The 19,840-nt window shown below is 49.1% G+C and overlaps 6 protein-coding genes across 6 annotated transcripts; 5 read left to right on the plus strand and 1 right to left on the minus strand.

The window, feature by feature from the left end:
• Positions 1–270: 270 nt before the first annotated feature.
• A1O9_01459 (uncharacterized protein) lies at positions 271–1,251 on the plus strand (the record flags this gene model as incomplete). Its single annotated transcript, XM_013410617.1, has 1 exon — positions 271–1,251. One exon carries the CDS (start codon positions 271–273, stop codon positions 1,249–1,251), a length of 981 nt encoding a protein of 326 aa, XP_013266071.1.
• Positions 1,252–7,218: 5,967 nt separating this feature from the next.
• A1O9_01460 (uncharacterized protein) lies at positions 7,219–8,323 on the plus strand (the record flags this gene model as incomplete). The annotated part of the gene is made up of 3 exons (XM_013410618.1): positions 7,219–7,341; positions 7,389–7,695; positions 7,752–8,323. The coding sequence occupies 3 exons, from the start codon at positions 7,219–7,221 to the stop codon at positions 8,321–8,323; spliced, it is 1,002 nt and encodes a 333-aa protein (XP_013266072.1).
• A 1,324-nt stretch (positions 8,324–9,647) lies between these two features.
• Positions 9,648–10,516, plus strand: A1O9_01461 (uncharacterized protein; the record flags this gene model as incomplete). The annotated part of the gene is made up of 4 exons (XM_013410619.1): positions 9,648–9,858; positions 9,905–10,018; positions 10,068–10,216; positions 10,268–10,516. The coding sequence occupies 4 exons, from the start codon at positions 9,648–9,650 to the stop codon at positions 10,514–10,516; spliced, it is 723 nt and encodes a 240-aa protein (XP_013266073.1).
• A 1,209-nt stretch (positions 10,517–11,725) lies between these two features.
• A1O9_01462 (uncharacterized protein) lies at positions 11,726–12,346 on the plus strand (the record flags this gene model as incomplete). The annotated part of the gene is made up of 1 exon (XM_013410620.1): positions 11,726–12,346. The coding sequence occupies one exon, from the start codon at positions 11,726–11,728 to the stop codon at positions 12,344–12,346; it is 621 nt and encodes a 206-aa protein (XP_013266074.1).
• Positions 12,347–14,092: 1,746 nt separating this feature from the next.
• A1O9_01463 (uncharacterized protein) lies at positions 14,093–16,753 on the minus strand (the record flags this gene model as incomplete). The annotated part of the gene is made up of 1 exon (XM_013410621.1): positions 14,093–16,753. One exon carries the CDS (start codon positions 16,751–16,753, stop codon positions 14,093–14,095), a length of 2,661 nt encoding a protein of 886 aa, XP_013266075.1.
• Positions 16,754–17,877: 1,124 nt separating this feature from the next.
• Positions 17,878–19,275, plus strand: A1O9_01464 (uncharacterized protein; the record flags this gene model as incomplete). The annotated part of the gene is made up of 1 exon (XM_013410622.1): positions 17,878–19,275. The coding sequence occupies one exon, from the start codon at positions 17,878–17,880 to the stop codon at positions 19,273–19,275; it is 1,398 nt and encodes a 465-aa protein (XP_013266076.1).
• Positions 19,276–19,840: the final 565 nt, after the last annotated feature.

The following is a 19,840-nucleotide window of genomic DNA, read 5'->3' on the forward strand; positions in this document are numbered from 1 at the left end:
GTCCCAGCGACCAACATTTTGCGATCCCAGCAGGTAGACAACGACGAATTGGCACGGAGGCAGTCCTATTCCAATCCTCAAACTCCCTGGACTGCGGCCCACCGGCAATCCACGCCCATAGAAGCATCTGCAGGGCTACCTCCTTTTGCAGTGCAGCGCCAAGGGTATGTAGCCAGTCACATCCCCCCTACAGGTCTGACATACTGATCGGGAACGAGAATGGCCGCCCAAGTATTACCTACACCGTCCTCCCAGTTCCCACCACCTCAAATGTCTTACGGAAACGATATGTTAACGGCGTTCCCCAGTAGGTGGGATTTCTTCCATCTTGTCACCACCACTAACATTCCACCAGATTTTGAAGACATGTCGACCGTTCATGCTTCATACCATCAGGATCCAACACATCAGCAATTACTCATGGTATCGCCACATAATGTCGCCTCTGAGATAGCATATCGCCGGCGCTCGTCCCACTCTCCTCAGGCTGCTCTTGGTGCGCTCCCTGTGCGTGACCGTACACCAATTAGACACAATCGGCCAAGCGTGTCACGGAATCGGAGCCACAGCCGTGGCGACATGTTGCTCGCGTATGCAGCCGATACAAATCAACTTCAGCAGTCTCAGACGTTGCCATCGATGACAGCAATGACATCCCAGGGAGAATCTCCCATGCCGCAGATGTACAACATGCAGCAGTATGGGCTGTCACCTCCCATGGGTGGTTACCCTCTTCAAAGTGGCTACTTCCCGGGCTCTACAGCACAGCACGCCGGCGACTACTCAATAACACCCAGTGAACAGGATATGCAAGCATATTACTCGGTGGGAAGAAACTCGCCGCATGGTTCGGCCATGAGTCTATCGTCGCCGGGTTCTCCCAATGCACTCTACGTTTCTGGCCATCCGTCACCAAACCAGCAAACTCTACCGTCAATAGGAATGGCGATGCATCACTTTCCTCCAGTACCACTGACCCTGGAGTCATCGCCCGCCGAAATTGAAATCATGCCATCGAGACCGAAGCCTCAATGCTGGGACCACGGCTGCAACGGTCGACAATTCTCCACCTTCAGCAATCTTCTTCGACACCAACGGGAAAAGAGTGGTAGCGCCATGAAAGCCATATGTCCGCACTGTGGGACTGAGTTTACCAGGACGACGGCGAGGAACGGGCACATGTCCGGCGGCAAATGTAAAGGGAAGGCAGATGCTGAGGCCTCGAACCGAGCAGCAGCAGGGGAAGATTAGCAGGAAGGGGAAAGAGGCCAGTAGCCAGCACTGACGACGACATGACTACCAGGCGGGTCAATCCACCCAGGTTTGGGGGGACACAAACGACCGCTGTCTCATTCACTACACCACCTTGGACGCGATATGAGGGGAGCCTTGACCTCTCTCTGTTCTCCCGGCCTCTTTCAAGGCCACTACCATTTTTTTATTTTCTGGAAGCGACTTCACACCTCGCATGGACGGACATGGACATGTGTAAACTCGACTACTCATTGCGACTTTATGGGGAAAAGCTGCAATTTCTTGTTACTGCATTAGGAGGTGATGAGGTTGACATGTTCGATTCAGAGGAATGCAATGTTACGTCGTATAACTGCTAGAGATACGGGTCTTGACCAAGTAATGAGAATGTCCTTCTGGGGTCATGGGCACCGCAACGGCGCTGACATATTACTACTGGTTCGACTGGACGATAAGCTGACATCAATTATGGAGTCCAACAGACATTTCGAGTTGGAAAGATCTCCCTATAATCACATAGTCGTATCAGCCATTCTTGGTCGTGGCCCTGATTGGACCAGATGTTTCAGGGTCAGGTACAAAAGGGCTCTACGAATATGCTCCGCAATGATTGATTAATTATCCCAAGGTCGGGAAGGCCCGCTCGTTAATTGATCCCTGGGCATGTCACCCAGAACTCGTATGCCGACCAGGTTCACCCCAGTAGATTTTACTCACTTTCGTTGGTGACTTTTCCCGATGGTAAACCGGAAATATGAAGATCTGATTGGGGGTGAAAAGCAGGGGGTTAGTAAGCGCCCTCGCAGCAATGAAACGGTCTAATACTGCATAGTGCCAGAGACCTGGAACAAACTCTACATACACAGGCTGAACCGACGCTAGTACGGAGTACTCCGTAGGACCAAGAGTCCAAGACCAGTGTAAGCGAAACCTATTATAGGTGCGGAAGTGGAACTTGTACCGCTGTAGCTATCCGGCAACGGAGTCAACGATTTCCAAAAAAAATTACTAGGGGGGAAAGATCAAGAGTAGTAAGTACGGAGAACGAAGAATGACGATCCCATAATCGGGACAGTCACATAATATACATAGTTCCGACTTCTGGTTCTGGACTTGTGAGCCAGGGGATTCTTGGTTACCGAACTCCGTACTCCTTAGACTGTCAGGAAAAGAACAACCAGAACTGGTAGCAAGGCTGTCACCTCCTTGGCCATTGTACTTGCCTCAAAGGACTCGGATACCCACCTACCTAAGGAAGGGTACGCCGGACCAACTAATACAAAGTTGGGACGTACCCAGGTAATTGGCCCTTGGACGAGTATCTGGCATTAGGGAGGTATCGAGATATGAACTCGGGGGCGAAAAGGCCCCTTGCTAAAGTCCGGCTCGATCCTACTGTAATTAAGTACTTGAGTTTCAATAGCCGCTTTTAGTGGGAGCATCTTTGCCGGGGGGCTGATCACGGCTGAGCACTTAGTTTACCATTGATCTACATAGAGAGCCAATGTGGCGTCTAATCAAGCTACGTAACTTTCCGCTGTAAATGTATAAGAGATTCTACTTTTCTGCGCTTCCGGCCATGCAGGCCAGGAATTCGGGAGCTTTTAAAGGGTCCTTACGTCCCCGTACAGTCTGCACTGTGTCATAAAGTCATGTCGAAATGTACAAAACTCAAAGGCACAAAAGTTCGTGCGACATTGTGGATTGAACAAAAGGCTTTGGCATCAACTTTCCGAAGTATAAACGATTTCAGCTGGCGGCGAGCCGCAGCAAGCACAAACCAGCGGGAAGCACTCCGTAAAGCGGCGAGTCGCTTAGTCATGGAAGCCAGACGAGGCTTAAGGGTTTGCGCGTGGAACTCACTAACTAACAACCTCACCACGTGGGTGACTGTGTACCACCCTACCTCTTGACGTATCTCGCGCTCGTCTTATCTGGTGCCAGGGGCGGCATTTCAGTGCCGCGAGTCCGGACTTGAGCCTCCAGAATATGCCTCGCGCGCGGTACGGAGAACGGAGTATGTACTTCGACAGATTGTGCCTCGACCCAGCTCTGTCTGGCAGGACAGGAAGCTTACAACGTCCTTCTGTATCGGAACTTGCCCTCAAAATCATATCCATCCTTCACCCTTACTTTCAGCATCGGCCACAAACTGCTTTCGCCAGATAATCAACTTTGGTGGCCATCCGTCAACTCGCATCCTGCAGGTCCTCGTCGCCCTTGAGCTAAGTCCGTTTCATTATCGACAACATCCCCCTCCAGACTTCGGCACTTGTGGGTTCTTGGTTCCCAGCATCATGTCAGCATTTACATATTCGGCGTGGGGGGGACCATCCTCTCTACGGCTCGATCCATTTCTGTCTTGGTAGCTGTCCATCAGCAGAATGATGCTCCACCGCTCCCACTTTCATGTGACATTGGCCATCAGCCACAGTGACCGTTTCTGAAAGTGGCGGTTCAGCACAAGCCAATCAATCTCCAGCGCTTCTTTGCCAGATTCACATTCCTGTGGGACATGTTGATGCTCTGCTACCTGGCCCTCACCTTTTCGCCCCCACCATCCGGTGGATGAGAGATGTAGTCGGTATTTCTCGTAGACAAATCTCCAAGCGCTGGGGCCACTTCCACTGCTATGATGCTTGTCACTATGCCGAAACGCTTCGAATCCTCAACATGGCAATCCTTACAAGCCCTGGTCACCTATGTTCAGATTTGGCCTAGCTCCTGGCTCCTGGCGGGACCTCTTCCTCACCTTCATTATTTTCTATTCAAGGACTGATGGGAGGTAAGAAGTACCCGATATAGCATGGACAGAAGTTCGGACTTGCTATCGTGACAAGCGGTGGATGCTGCATGTAACAGACCCTATATCTCACTTACACCACGACCGCTACATTAGGGAATCTCCGTTGGACTGCATTCGAGCATGAATGCAGCCCTGCTGGACCTTCATTGCAACCGTATCGTCGATTCAAGAAGGACGTCGCTTCGACAGGTATCTCTAGTAGAGATACGCCACGGACACATATCATAGCAGATGTGCTCATGCTATCTTGGGCCCAAACCGATTCCCATGCGATGTCTCTTGGGTGAGATTATGGAAATACGAGGTATCTCGAGTCTCGACTAACGCTGTTCGATCCAGGCTACTCGTAATTTCGGTTCTGTGCATGTAACTGCGCCACAAAGTGTGGCGGTGCACAATAATGCACCCTGTGGAAACTGGGAAGGATCCTTTCGACCGCCACAAATCCCTGGGTTGATGGGTTCATATCTGACACAGGCTTGTCCTTCTGATTAACATATCTGTCATCAATTGGGCATTGGCACGGCTGATTGGCGTCCTCGCAGTGGCCTCTTTCATGGATATTTTAATGCAGGTGGACAAAAACGCCGGCCTCGACTTGTGGCTTTCTGTGTGTCGAAGGATTCTCTTGCCATGCGCATTTCGATCCTTCGCTTCAGCACTACTCTAACCATATTTGCCACAAACTGCATCCGGACCTATCAGAAGAAGCTTCAGATCCATCGACCCTTTCATCCCTGGACCAAGTGGATTCTCGGTACAAGGCCCAGCCGTATGTTTTTGCATCACAAACGACCTCCGGCATACCCATCGCCCAACGACCCTACGGAGTGGCCAATTGGTGACCAAGAGGAACCCTTCTAGGCTATTCTCGAGCAGAATCAGCAAACAGGTTTCTTTGATCTTCGATTGCTGTTCGTTCAGGGCGGTTCTTTGAGGCCGAATCCGAGCCCAGGCAACGATTTGTAAGTCATTCTGGTCTTGGTGGTACGCAAAACACCCAATATGTTACCCTAAGTAGGTCAAAAAGGTAGGTGCGGTGAAGAAGGTTCAGATTCACCCAAATGGTCACGGTTTCGTTTCAAGGACTGAACCGAGTTTCTGTCTTCAGTACGGAGTACTTTTACTGACATGTCCACTTGTGTTGATGCGTGGACTCTTCTCACGAACCACTTCCAATATGCTGATGCTTGCTAAGCCGAATGTATGTTTTTTGGGGCCGATGAAATAGCTCAGGAGTATCACTTTAGCACTGAGAGATGATACAAGTGATTCGGAAGATGTGGGCTGCCTGCTCTATCACCATGGTGGATCAAAGGTGTCAAGGATCAAAAGGTCCTGTGGAGAGATGGGGGCACAGTCAATGCCGTGAAATGCCCCACGGCTCATTCATCTTGGCAGTTTGACCGTTTCCTAAGTCTGCAGGCGTATCGCCAGGCAGAAGAGCCACCTGCTACTACATTGGAAAAAAGATCGCCAGCCCTATGCAAGCCTAATGGGCAAGCCGTTCCACACTGGGGTTGTCTTGTCATTTCAACCTGCCAGAGGAATATTTCGATCGACAACTGAATCATTACCGTATATCTTGCAGTTTGTCATTGGGACTTTGCCGCATGTCCCATCACTACCTTTTGAAACCAGCGGGCCTTCCCCCCTTGAGGCTCTATAGCAAGTGTGTTAATTGGCCTGACAGTAAAGTCTGTATAGCCAAGAGGTACAGGGAGGAGTTGAAAACCCACCCGCCGTGATATGAAGTGGAGAAGTCCAGGACTACGGTACAAGCCACTCAAGGTCGACCAACACCACCATCTCCAGTTGTCGTATCGATTTCCAAGCCACAATTATCTTGGGAGTTTCGAGTATTGGGGCGGAACTCTGTTCTAGTCTCGGGATTGTGGCATCCCCCAAGGCCGTGATTGATACAGAAGTTGAGATACGAGGAGGGTAACCTGATCGATCAGTCGTGGGTACGATGCTGGCAGAACACTTCCTGTTGGCGCCAAAGTGACTAGCGTAGGTAACCTCATGACGAGTAATGAGTTAGTGCTACAGCCTCTGGAATACTTTGGAATCATGGAAAATAGGCTCTAGGAGGTCATTTTGCCTAGTAATTTTCTATATAAACTAGAACGGTGACCATAGAGTAGAAGAAGACAGAAATCTCAACTACGCTGACTTGCCTGTATCGATTGGCCCGTACAGTTGTACAGTCCAAATCCTCCAACACTTCCCCTTCCCAGTCACTACCCAGCACCCTTTACCATGACGACTCCATCTACGTCATAGCTCACCACAAAGATTCCATTCTCATTGGCACTCGCTCCAGCATTTACCTCACATCGCTCATGTGTTATGAACCAGGTCACCTGAAAGGCCGTCGGGTCAGACGGCCTGCCTACTATGGGGTGGGAAGTTAGCTGATGGAGTACGAGGCTACATCACGTGATAAGGCCACGGTCGTTAGGCAAGAGATCCGTAAGCACCTATTAGCTATGTTTTCCAGGAGGGTCACCGAGGTATTTCTAATAATGGGGTATCTAATGCATATTTCTCTCGCCTTGAATAATAGATACTTAACTCCTAGTAGTAAAAGTTTGTACTTACTTAAATAGAGATAATACTGTTAGGCTTTGGCCAATGGCATAGTAGACTCAGTCATTGGTGACATTATACCACACGACTGTGTCAGTAAAGGTAAGCGCTCTATAGCTCTCATTAGGAGGTGTTATTACCTATCTAGCCGATGACGGAATGACGGAACGTCTACCCATTAATTGATCGCGGTGCATTCCGTTGGTCGTGGTCATTTGGCCTCGGTTGAAGCTCACTCATACACAGTCGCAGCAAGACCCATTGAGCCTTGTCCGAACGGGTATCTTAGCAGCCGAGTTTCATCTACTTCAGCCGAGACTCAAAAGACGTGCCGGGTGTTTGAGCTGCTTTCGATACCCCTCCTATACTTATACTCACGTTGAATGGTGCGTTTCTTCTTCTGACTTAACTACCCTATACTGTACGCCAGTCCCGTTTCCACCCAGATCCCCCGTATCTTCGTCTCTTAGCTGCGGACTTTCAGGGTGTATGTATGGTCATTGCGATGACATTGAACTTCTGTCCTGTATTTCTCAAGCCTCTCACCAAGTTTGAATGCCGCTAGAATGCCTCACATTGTACTGTTGGGCATCTCTTTCGTCCTAGCCACAACGACTGTCGCTTTAACACTCCTACTGGTTGTGGCTGGAACACGGCCTGACATCGCACCTGGCTACTATATAATAGCAGTTGGTTATCTCCTCTCATAGTACTAATTAATGCTGATAACTACCAGTTAAATACCTCCACAATTGGACAGTCATTGATCCAAGTCGAACCGGCAGCATCAGACTCAGGTGACCCGCTGGGCATTCTTGACGACCTCTTGGGTGGCGCACTGTCAGAAATCACTGAGTCCATTGGGGACGGAATAGGGGATGTCGAAGCGGAAATAGTGTCAAGAGTCACAGATTTCTTCGGCGTTAGTGACTTCTACAAAGTCTTCCTTCGGAATATCTGCCAAGGGAATTACTCCGACCCTGCCGAACCAAATACAAGCGTTGTGAATGAGTCTTGTCCTTCATTCCGAGATTCTGCGAATAGTAAGCAATTCTCTTTGGCTCAAGTATCTCGGATTACAACGCTAATCAATTGCCAGGTGTAAGCCACCTCACATCGTCCATCCCATCCCATTTCGTGATTGGCACTGCGAATGTGTCCATTCCTCTACTGGGCCAGATCTCGAATTCTTTTGATTATGTCCAGTCCTTGGCCGATAGCATTGGTACCGCGCTTTTCGCATTCCTTCTCATCAGCCTTATTAGCAGTTGTGTTGTGATGATCGGATCCATCCTGTGTTGCGTCTCCCGCGTCAGAAATATTTTCGTGCGTATCAATTTATGCTTCTCTGCCCTTGGAGCACATTTCTTGTTACTTGCTGCCATTACTGTTACGGTCGTCGTCGAAGCAGTGGGCAGCTTCACGAAACAATTCACGAGCACTATAAATATCTATGTTGAAGACGGTGACAAGTTTATTGCAGTGGCCTGGATTGCTGCCGCATGTACATTCCCCCTCCTATTCCTTTGGTTTGCTGTCTGGTTCGTCGAGGTACGAACGTGGGCGCTGAGCAAAAGAAAAAGGGAGGCGCAAGAGATCGGGAACTGGAAAGGCATCTTTCGCGAAATATGGGGTGATCTGAAGGGGATTAAAAGGCAAAAGAACCAGTGAGACATGTTGAGCTCCTTCGTTTTGATTCCACTAAATTCAGATCAAAGCGACTATTACTATGTTAAGTAGGGCCGAGTTGACTGAAGGAATCCTCACATCCTAGATATCCTTATCAAAAGACACACTTATGAATCCATAGAGAACGTAACGCAGCATACTCCATGCTGCGCATTCCGACGAGCATCTTCCTATTCGCATCTTACTGCAGCGTCTCTTCCAAAACAGTGCTCCTGTTCACAGCCATCCCAGTCACACTAGAGCCTAAGCAAGACATGGAAAGATTAGAGAGAGAACATATCTAGGAGTTATCAGGATCTCCACCTCAACGGCCCGACACTTGATTACTCTTCTCGTTTGATGATGTGGCATTGAGGGTTTTTGGCGCAGTTAGCGTTACCCTTTTGTGGATCTGGCACAGGCGCAGCCATGCCGAATGCCATAAGGGCGGAAAAAATGATAGCAAGGACTTGGAGGCGCATGATGGTCGAAATATATCCTGAGCTGTGGAACTGTTGTAGGAGTTGAATTTGGATGATGGAATACTTGATCAGTCGTGAGAAATGCGAGACTTTGTTGCGTATTTATGCTCTTCCATTTCGTCTCAAGCTCTCTCTCCCTGATACCCCTCTTCATTGTTACCTATTCATCGTTACATCGTCGTCGGGTCGAAGATCAATGGCGACTTCGTCTGCGCTGTCTGACAAGGAATAACATTTCTCAGGGTACGTCTTCCGCCTAAAGAGTGTTTCTCGAGCTCTTGTGTGCTCATGCACTGACCATGTTGTCCACATCATGTGCGTGAGTACTTGGGTTGCTTCCAATATTGTTTCTGTACCCCGTGAAGTTAATCATGCCAAGCTATTCTAGAATACTCACAATTCGAGCATCTGTGCATCTGAGGGATTTGGCTACGCCGAAAAGAGGACAACAACTTGACGACTATGATCCTTCAATGTAACCAAGCATCACTTGCCCTCTATAAAGGATTTCTATGATGAGCTGATGTTACATTCCTACGGGTGTTCTCGGGCGATTTCCTTGTATTTTCGAACCTGTTAGTGAGGAAACAAGTTCGCTCCGCATCAAATAAAGGAATTAAAGCCGCAAATCACTCGGTATGGATGACATCTAAGTCAAGACAAGATGCAAGGGTAATGTGGACGCAAGAAATGATGAATGCTACAGGGGAGACCTCGCTGCCAAGTTGATTAATTCAATGTTCAATACTGAATGTATCAATGGCTTGGATATAGGCCACAACAATATCCTTATGCTCGGGATGGCTTGTTTCTATCAACACAAATTGCTTGTTTCCCAAATTCCAATGGACCACGAATACTGCAAACTGTCCAACGAAGATAATGACCACAATGGACTCGAGACTGGTTCAAATACACATTACTGCAGCTACCTCAGTCATATAGGTTTAAAAGTACTTCGACTCTGCATCGAGCTCGGTATTCTTATCGCAGCCGTTCTGATTCTGATGTCGCAGAGGCAGACTGTTCAATCCATGGACCACAATCATGATTCATGTAATCTTTCAAGTGTTTCCACCATCAACATACTGACTTAAACAAGTTTCCACTAGAAGTATACTTTTCCAACCGCAAATGCAATACATGAACAACAACACATTCAGCAGTAAGATTAATTTGGACAAGGCACTGCGCGAATGGACTCCGCTGTCTACGAGTAAGCACAGGGCAACCGCACGATATATCTGTCTCATTGGGTTCGTTAGGCTCGCGCGGCATTATCTTCATTGATTCAGGAGAGAAACCCAATCTTCCCAAGCCTTATCAGTCCGACAACGAGGAGTATAATCTCACTACTAGCTCTGAATCTGTGCCATTTTATATCATGTCAGTCTTTCATCAGCTCCACTGTTTGGTAAGTCGCAATCTCAGCTGTTCAAATCACTTTAATTGACGCTGCGTATAGTCTCAGCTTGCCGCAACCTTTGGAATGGTCTACCTTGGCGAATGGGAGCCGGATATGACTCATGTCGCCCACTGCTTTGACTATCTCAGACAAGCAATACTATGTGCAGGGGACACTACTATAGAAGGCTCATCGGAGTATGGCGACGGTTGGGGGTCTGTGCATCAGTGTCAAGACATGGACGAGATCCGGACTTGGACAGAAGATCGTTCAACTCTGGGTTGGCTAGATTTCGGTGACATTCTCTAACTCGATAGCAGCACTAAATGACAGTCTGCGGTGGTCTGATAAAAGCTTGTGGGCTTTACTGAAGTATACAATCGCGACTGGGACAATACTACTGTAGTGTGCCTCTTCTCGGTCCGATGGCTGGCGAAGGTGTTTGTATGATTGAAAGATTTCTGTGCTGAGAGCATCGAAGATTCTGCGCAGCTGGGTTCATAGACTAGTTTCCATGATCTGCTTGATGTTCGAAAGGTTTGATGCTAGTTCCCCAAAAATATCAGGAGATACCCTAGGTTATTCCATCCCACAATAGTGCAGTTAACTTGGCGGCTGCTATTGACCTTCCGACCCACCGCTTTTAGCTTAGTGGGATCCACCTTTAGACTTGTAGATACAAACAATCCGACCCATTCAGAGATTGCTGTATAGCTCCAGATTAAGCAAATTGATGTTTCTCAATACTATAGGAAAGATACTCTTGCATAGCGTGCTCGACCAGGGGCTAAATGTAACAGATGATCATCACCGACTTGAAGCGCAGCACGGGATTTGCTGTTATATTCTGCATGATTCCTGAAGGATGCATGTTTCCTGCAGCCGGCGTTGCTGTAGTGTATTTCTTTGAACCTGACTTCCGGAATCGACCGAAAATTGAAAGGCCGCCTACTTAGACCGTCAATGTGCCCTCATGGATCCCGGACAGGCATGAACCAATTGTTAGGATGTAGTTACATGCCTACCATTGCCCGCGACCTCTCGGTAGACCAGATAGACTTGCTAGCCGCACGAGAGCTCCTTACGACTCTTCAGCGGCGTGTCGATACAGTAGAGGGATAATCTAGCGGCCATTTGGTGTAACACAGATCGGTACCCGCATGACTTCTCTAGGGACCCTTCCCTGACACCAACCTTCCATCCAAGTGCCGTCAAGCAGGGACGAAAGGTTTTGGCGAGAAGATCACAAGTGAGATCGAGGATAAAACGGACAAAGCTAGTCAAGAGCACACCAATCGGCACTTGCAGGCGGCCAGCCCTGCTCGAGCGTGTGTGGAGCTAAGGTGTCGAACGTCGAGCACTTCCAGCAATCCTGAACTACGGCGGTTCTCATCACTTAACTAAAACCGACTTCAAAGCCACCCAGATCCATAGATGGTGTTTGACAGTGCTCACGGTGCATCCAAGTGCATTACATCTGAGGTCTCTCCGAGATCGTTTCGAGATTAATATTCCAGAATGTCCGACTGCAGTAATGAACGTGCAGATCTAGTGCTCGACATTGACCCAGAACATTCTCCTACACAAGCGCACAAATTCGACCGTCCTGGGAGTCTGAATATTCTGACGAGGATGTCGAAAGCATATCTTGGGGTCTATGCCCTCGGAGCTGTCTGCATCGTTGTGCTTATCGCTTCACTGTTTAGCAATGAGCATTTGCAAAGCCTGCCATCGTGTGGCAGCACGATTTCCTCAGCGCAAAAGCGCGGCTGCTTGTTCGATCCTATGAGTTTCTCCTGGCTTCCAGCTGAATGTTTGGAGCAGGATCTCATCCAGGATTTCTTGAACGTCACAGACTGGCACTGGTATCTCGATATCAACGGAACTATGGAGGCGCCTCGGGCAACTGTTTTGACTGGGCAGTACCCTGAACTTTTCGTCACAAGAGAATACCATCGAGTTCATTGTGTCTATATGTGGAGGAAAATGCATAGGGGATTAGAACGAGGGGTCATTGATACCTACATCGGCAATTACCATCACACGGCTCACTGCGAGCAGATGCTACTTGAGAATGTTCCTAGTGAGACGATTGACACCATGATCTTGCTCAAATTCCCAGGCTGCCGAACGCTTTGACGGCCGTGCAAAGTCTGTCTGAGGGTTTGGAGAAGCCATCTCACCTGCCCTTCAGAAAATGGAAAATGGGACCTCGTCAATCGGGACATCGTGATGTGATGAACCTGGCCGTAGACCATCCACAAAAGGTGAACGTGGACTCTTAGATGAGATATGTACCACGGAGCTGGTACACAATATCTTGGCTGGAATCTCGGTGCGCAGGTCGCAGATCAGATCGATCCGCGAACAAGACCCATCCAGGTAGTTGAATAAAGTAGGATAGATCAAACGGTTCCGAAGTCATCTACAAAGCCGCAGGCTATTCTCCTGCTTCTCTCGGGATAGATAGTGAATAGGTGCGTGAAATCACGCTGTGACGCTCATGAGACCAATGTCCGAGCTCAATGCAGCATTCAAGACTGTCTCGATGATCTCGTGTTCTCCCCACAGAAGGAATAATCCTATTTAGTCACATATGTAGGTCCCCAGTGAACGAGTCGGACATCTATCCGTGTCTATTCCCTTCACCGGCTCAGAGCAATGGCCATATATATATTCATTGCCCCATTTAATCGCCGTAGTCGAGGCTTTCCACCCGCCCTGCGAAGGTTCTGAAATTCTACTCGTATTGTACGACAAGCATCGCAGACAGATAGATACATGGTCTGGGCTTACGCAGACCGAAGTGCTTCAAGTGTTTCGTCCGGATTTCCACTCCCGTTTCTCCTCCCCCCCTGCCACCCTTTCTGCGTTCTCCGTTTCCTTTCGCCGTCTCCGGTCCCACTGGTCTATTCTATTATTGTTTTCTCAGGCCCTCAATTGCGCGTGCGCGTGCGTTTAGATCTGTATGTATTGATTGTTTTTTGTTTTGACATGCTAAATTACGTGCGAGGGACACTTTATGTACACACATGTATCAGACTCAGTGAGGTTTCGGATTTTCCGCCCTTGACGGTGAAGGGGCTAACTGGCCTCTGTTCTCTCGTCTCAGGAAACTTAAAAGGCGCTCTGCTAGAGAATAATTCTCTCCTAGGGCCACTTCGTACATACTGTATATACATCGGACCGCAGGCCCCATTCTACTTGTTGCTGGGGTCGCTGGACTGTCTTTCGAAACTTCGATTGCTCGGTATGCTGATGGCCAGCCATCATCGATCTTCTTCGCTCTCTTCTATTGTTATCACAAGGTTGCGTTGTGGACCAAGACGTTCTAGTGGTGGAGTATGCCAAATACTTTGTATATATGCCATACCAGGGAAACAAGGCATCATACCTCGTCCCGCTGAGCGCATGCTATGTACTTCCTACTGGTCGATCGTCGCCGATTCGTCGGAGCAGTACATTTGTTACGAATTCGGAATCAAGACATTTTTGCATTGACTGCGACTGAAACGCTGGCAGTCCAGATTGCTACATACATCGGAGTGTGTGTGTGAGTGCGTTTGTGGATATGGGTGATTCGCAGTATCAAGCACTCATTGAAGAGTGACACTTTCCTATACGCCACCGAGACCATTAGAAACACATCCATCAATCCTCCAGGTTTGGTCCTTCATGATGACTGGTGAGTTTTAAACCATTCCTTCCCGTCCCGAGGCATTCTGCCGTTCGTCGGGGCTGCAAGATTCGCATCTCAATCAAAGTGCAGGTACCCAAGGCCCACTTGTCCTAACTTAGAAATTCAAGCACCGCCGAACGAAATTATTATCTGTTGTCCTGGAGTCTTGTCTTCACTATTCACCTCGATTCCCAAAAACCTTGCCTTTACAGCCTACCATGCCTAGCTTTAAATATGGATATTTTATCATCATAGAACAAGATCTCTCTCAACCTCCAAGTCGGTTTGTTATTATTGGGACTTATTCCTTCCGCATCGTCTTCGTCGCTCATTGCATCTCCCGAGTCGGACACACCCTCGAAATCACTTGAATCGTTCATATTCCCTCCATCATCGTCGTCGTGAGAATCATGCTGTGCATTCGCATGGATGTGAGGGTGAGGGTGAGGGTGATGCGCAGAATTAGGGTGAACAGGACCTGCAGTCTCATGGTCTGTTTCAACGTCGTCACCGGAGTTACCGCCACCGCTGTTCCTAGACTGCCCGATGCTGGGGCTATTTCGAGTATTCGCATATTCAAGAATCTCGAAACACTGATGCTGGATACCAAGATAGCACAGCTCAAGCTCAGGTCTCAGGGCGACAATGTCAAGTACTTGTAAAGCTGCTTCGCGTGAATGCACATTTCCATTGACGTGTTCCGCTATATGAGGAATGTGCAATGACCTCAAAGTAATGGCATTAGGCAATCTTCGCAGAAAATAGTGCCAATCTTTGTAATCAATTGACATGCTGAGTTCCCTCAGTTTCATTTTGCCACTCGTGATGCAAGTGATGAGCTCACGACTAAACACCCATCGACGCCAGTTGGTGTCTGGTGTCTCAGGATCTTCGCTTCGTAGGGTGCTATCGATGAGTAATTTAGTTAGACTGAACCGATGACGCCGGATTGCACCACGGTATATCGTCTCAATAGAGACTGGTGACTTGTATGCGGTATTCTCCTGGAGGAAGAGCCACTCAAGACTATCAGGTGCTAACGTGTCCTTGATGAACGCGACAAGAGATGGTGAAACTGTGTCGGTGTGCAACCTTTTCAAGCTCAGGGGGTAATCGTATTCTGATGTAGAATTTGAGACGGATGTGCTAGTTTGCGATCTTGGTGGTAGACTTGAACCGCTACTTACAGATATTCTGAAGGGTGTTGTAGAAACTCTTCGGCGGCTGGTTGGTGTGAAACGTTTACGCAAGGCTTTCCACAATTGTTCGTGATTTCGACAACCGAGTAGGGTGAGGGTCTGCAATCTGGACCAGTCAAGAGCCTTGGACATGACAGCAATGGACAGATAAACACGCTCGACATCGAGAGTTTCCAATTGCAGTTTTCGTGCGCCACTACTCTCATCTTTGGCTGAGTTGTGGAACGGATCGCCCGCCATTTGGGGTAGATTCTGGACTGGAGTAGATGTAGGGAGCTGATTATATGTGGTCCTCTTGGATACTGCGATGGGAACAACGGAAGAATCCTCATCTTGAATATTGTGGGTGGATAGAAGAACCCCCAGCTGGTTGATTTCAGATGCACTAATGGTGTTCTCGGCATCCTCCCCCTTCTCCTCCATTTGTACATCCTCCACGGTCTCATCACCAGAAGGATCTTGCTGCTCGGCTAGTGGGGGCTGGTTTACTTTCTGGTGGGAGAAGGCATCACAGAACCTGTGTACGAGAATTCCTAAGAGACCTCCTGGTCGAGGAGACTGATCTCCTATTCCCGGGATAAGAGGAGGTAAGACTGGGGCTCTGTCTTCGGCAGGTCTAGCCCAGATATCAAATTGCGCATGCGAGGCCATTCCGATCCTCAGTTCTTGTAGCTGGCCTAATGACCTTTCAATCAGTACACTCATTTCTTCCGCATAGGGAAGCTCGTCGATATCCAGGACACTGAGACTTCTGAGTGGAGGCAGGATGGAAAATGTTGGAAATTCGACCCTTGGATAAGGAGGGATCTGAAACAAGGATGTGGCGTGGCCAGCAAGAATAGAGGGAAGATTCGAGACCTGTGGACCAGGGCCAGCGCCAGCGCCAGGGGGTGGGGGTGAAGCCAAAGGACCTTGGTCTTGGTTATCGTGCCATCGAACCCAAACTCGCTCCAGACGGCATTCCTGGCCATCATCGCGGTTTCCCAGGGAGGCTAATGCAAGCCAGACATCTCGAAGAACGCCAGTTGGCATGTCCCAGATAAAAGCTTCCAAGTTCCGCATCCTCCCCACAGCCAGGGCAACAAGAGTGCCAAGCATCTTCCCGCCTTCTTTGGTGATGAGATATTCCTGAACCCAATCTGCAGGGCCATTACCGAGGCTAAACTTTCGAGTATACTGAGCAAAGTAATTTCCACGGCGAGTCTTGTGGGGGTTGCTGGAGGGTGGTACGGATGGTTGGCTGAGTTGGCCACAGTGGTCACAGGTGTGTTGAGAGAGTTGTTGGTATGGAGATTCGCCGAAGACATCCTGGGCCATAACCAAAGTTGCCAGGCCATATGTAAGGGCGTCTACACCCATGCGGTTTTCGAAGGTGGCATTCGCGTCTGGCCACACAATATCGAACCTCGAGTAGATGTGAGGTATGACAAGAGCGTGGAGGGCGGAATGTGTGAGGGCTAGAGATGTGAGATCATTCGTATGTGTAAGTTCTCTAAGAATGGTCTGTAAGATGTCGACGGGAAGATCGAGGAGACGTAGGGGGTCCTTTTGAGAGGCTATGGCATCCCATTCCTGCTGTTTGCCATTAAGGTGTTTTGCAAGTAGTGTATGGGCACCTCTAGTCTTCAGCTTGGGAGGTTGATCGTCGTTGTCCCGACTGGACTCCATGTTCAATTCGTTGGAGCAATCGGCCGGGGAAGAATGTCAGGCCTGAGGAAATTGATTCACTCGAGGCTCAGAGCATAAGCCCCGAGCCAAGGATGGCCTTTACTAGCTGACCATAGAGGAGTCACCGGGTGTGACTGGTCGGCACAGGTTGACTTAGACAGGTGGTTGTGGTAGTGAAGCGCAGTGGAGGGAGAGATCGAGTCACTAAACCCGGAGAGTGGGAAGGGAGGAGCGGAGGAATGGAGGCGCTGTGTCTGCGTCTGCGTATGGTTTTGTGAGTGACGCAGTAGTTATACGAGTGAGTGGTGGGTGGTGGTGGTGATGGTGGTGAGTAGTTGGTAGCCACTAGATGGGAGTGGTGGCAGCGGCGAGGTGCTGCTTCAGGTGTGGAGGGTGTGTGCACTGTGCAGGTGTGGTGCAAAGGTGTGTGCAGTTCTGGGAGTTGCTCTTGCCAGTTAACCCACCAACCACTCGCGCTAGTTACCTGTAAGAAGCGCTAGTACGGGCCTAGCACCGGTCTAGTACGGAACGAGCAGCCGCCACTACTGCATGTGACAAATGGCAGTCGCTGCCTCCAGAAACACGTGCCTGACGCCTTCCCCCACGACCTCGAAAGCTGAAACAGAAACCACTTTACGCGCCCGGAGATAATCGCACAAGGGAACGAGCCTCGTCTGCCTGCCGCACGCGTTTTCTTGTCGCTTCCCCAAGCAGAATTCTACCCGATCCCGACGTCACTCCTATCCCCGGCCAGGATACGCTGCTCCCGACTCCGTATCTCACATCTAAGGAGTCAGGCCTAGGGCGAGCAGCAATCTTTGGGACCCTTAGTCAAAGGGTACTGTATGCATTTTCTCATCAAAAATCCCACCTTCCAAACTCCCATCCATCCTGCATGGCCTAGGTCTACATTTCCCATCCACCAAGCTTGAGGCTGAAAAGCCGTCAGCCTGTTCGCATCACCACATCCCCCCTTTCGAGCTATCAACTGCGTCTACAGCTTCCTACCTGCTGATTTGTCTCTTTGACACCACGAGACCCTACCCCTCAATATTTCAACATCCCCAACCTGACCGCCAGTCCTTTACCTGATCCTACCATCTTGTCCTACGTCCTGGGCCAAAATGGAAGACTTTCCAGACGAGGTTCTCCTCAAGATCTGCCGCCACCTGAACTTCACAGACGTGTCCAATCTGCGCTGTGTCACTAGCCGCTTTGCCCCAATTGGAGCCGAAGTCCTTATCAAGAGGGTGCGATTCCATGTCAGTCAAGTGTCTCTCGAGCGTCTCGATGCAATTGCGTCCCACCAGGTGCTTTCAAAAGCTGTTGACACTGTGTTTTTCGAGGGCAATATACTAGCCAATGTTGGCTGTATCCACGCCTTTTCCCGGCACTTCGAAGCTGACCACCATAATATCGACCGACCAAAGACTCCTGGTGCAGATGCCACTGATCGTGAGGTCAGGCTTTATGAGCGAAATCGTCAGAAGTTTCAGCAGGAGATCAGCACCAAATATGAGCGCTACCGTAAACTTTATGATGCCCAACAGACCATCCTCAACTCGGGTACGTATGCCACTTTGATTGCAGGCAGCATCTCGCAGTTTCCGAAACTCAGAAAAGTTGTTCTTTCCACCGTCGGCAGATGTAAGCACGTGCTTTCCGAGAGGTTCATGACCATGTTTGCGGTGGACTGTGCGCTCCCTCTAGAGCCCGACACTTGCCATACCAAAGAACAACTCAAAGCTCTCCTCGTTCCTCAAGATCAGCCCCTGACAGTAATACGAGAGTTGGAAGTGCACGTGCTGAGTCCCAAATTCTTCACTGGGTTTCTTCCTTCGCACACCATTTGTCAAGTGTTCGCCAATCTCAAGGTGATCAACCTTAACTTTCGTTTAGAAAGAGATGATCGAAACGAACTAGACATCATGACCGCCGAAAACTGCTATGGAAGCTTTGCAAATGGCCATCTCCGAGACGCGCTGAAAGCAGCTAGTGGACTGCAAAAACTCACCATCAATTTCGACGATTTCGGATATTTTGGACCTTGTACTCATCTGAAGCATGTATTGGGAGAAAGTGTGTGGCCTGACCTTGATTTGCTCGATCTGGATTGTATGTCGACAACACAAGAGTATCTTATCGACACCTTGAAACGCCAACCAGTCCTTACGAAGCTCACTCTCGGTTTTTTCACACTTGAAGATGGTCGTTGGACTACAGCAACCGACATGATGCGTAAAGAGCTCCGTCTCAATTTGTTTGTGGCGCACGGCGTTCTAGAAGATTCGGAGCGGATGCATCCAATGCATTTAATTGACACTGATGCGTACATGGAGGACTTCGCCGAATTTTCTCTGACTAACGCTCTGGACATGTATGTTACAGACCATGATCTTGAAGAAGAAGATTATCATCCTCTCGACGACGAGAACTTTACCGATCCCGATGAACTTCGCGAAGATTTTGGTCCTTATATGGACTCGGACGAAGCTTTTGACGAAATGGACTGCAGTGAATAGTCACTTTCGCCCACGCCTGTTTCGCTTTTCCGCACACGAATGTACGATGAGCTTATGACCTTTCCCACCGACATGTACAGTATTATCATTATCATTTTACGAGAACGGGACGATCACAGATACCCCATGAGCTTCGAATTCAATCTTTTCTAAGCCCCATTCAGTCGACACGTTGACTGTGGAGACCTTTTTACCCTGTTTGGCGATTTCCGGTGGATTCTGTTCCGGCGCACCAAAAGCGAGAATGCCTGCATTATAGAGATAGCCTGAGCTTCGTCTCGAGTGTATTAGTCCCTTCTGAGGGTATACTATTTGTAATTGACTCAATACAAAAGAAGACGTTGCACCCGATTACGTAGCCTTTTCTCTGTGTAGGTTCGCGAGACGTCTCTAATCATTTCGACGTACTGATGATTTCAGAAGAGGATGGGAATGACGAGGGTGTTCGATTCCGCCGGTTGATCATCGGCAATCTTGTCAATGATGATGCGCAACCACCAGCACCAACCACTTTTTTTTTAGCAGACCTCACAACTGGGGCATCTTTGGCGAAGAGGATTCACGC

The sequence above is a fragment of the Exophiala aquamarina genome, assembly GCF_000709125.1.
Source record: "Exophiala aquamarina CBS 119918 chromosome Unknown aczIA-supercont1.1, whole genome shotgun sequence".
NCBI lineage: Eukaryota > Fungi > Ascomycota > Eurotiomycetes > Chaetothyriales > Herpotrichiellaceae > Exophiala > Exophiala aquamarina.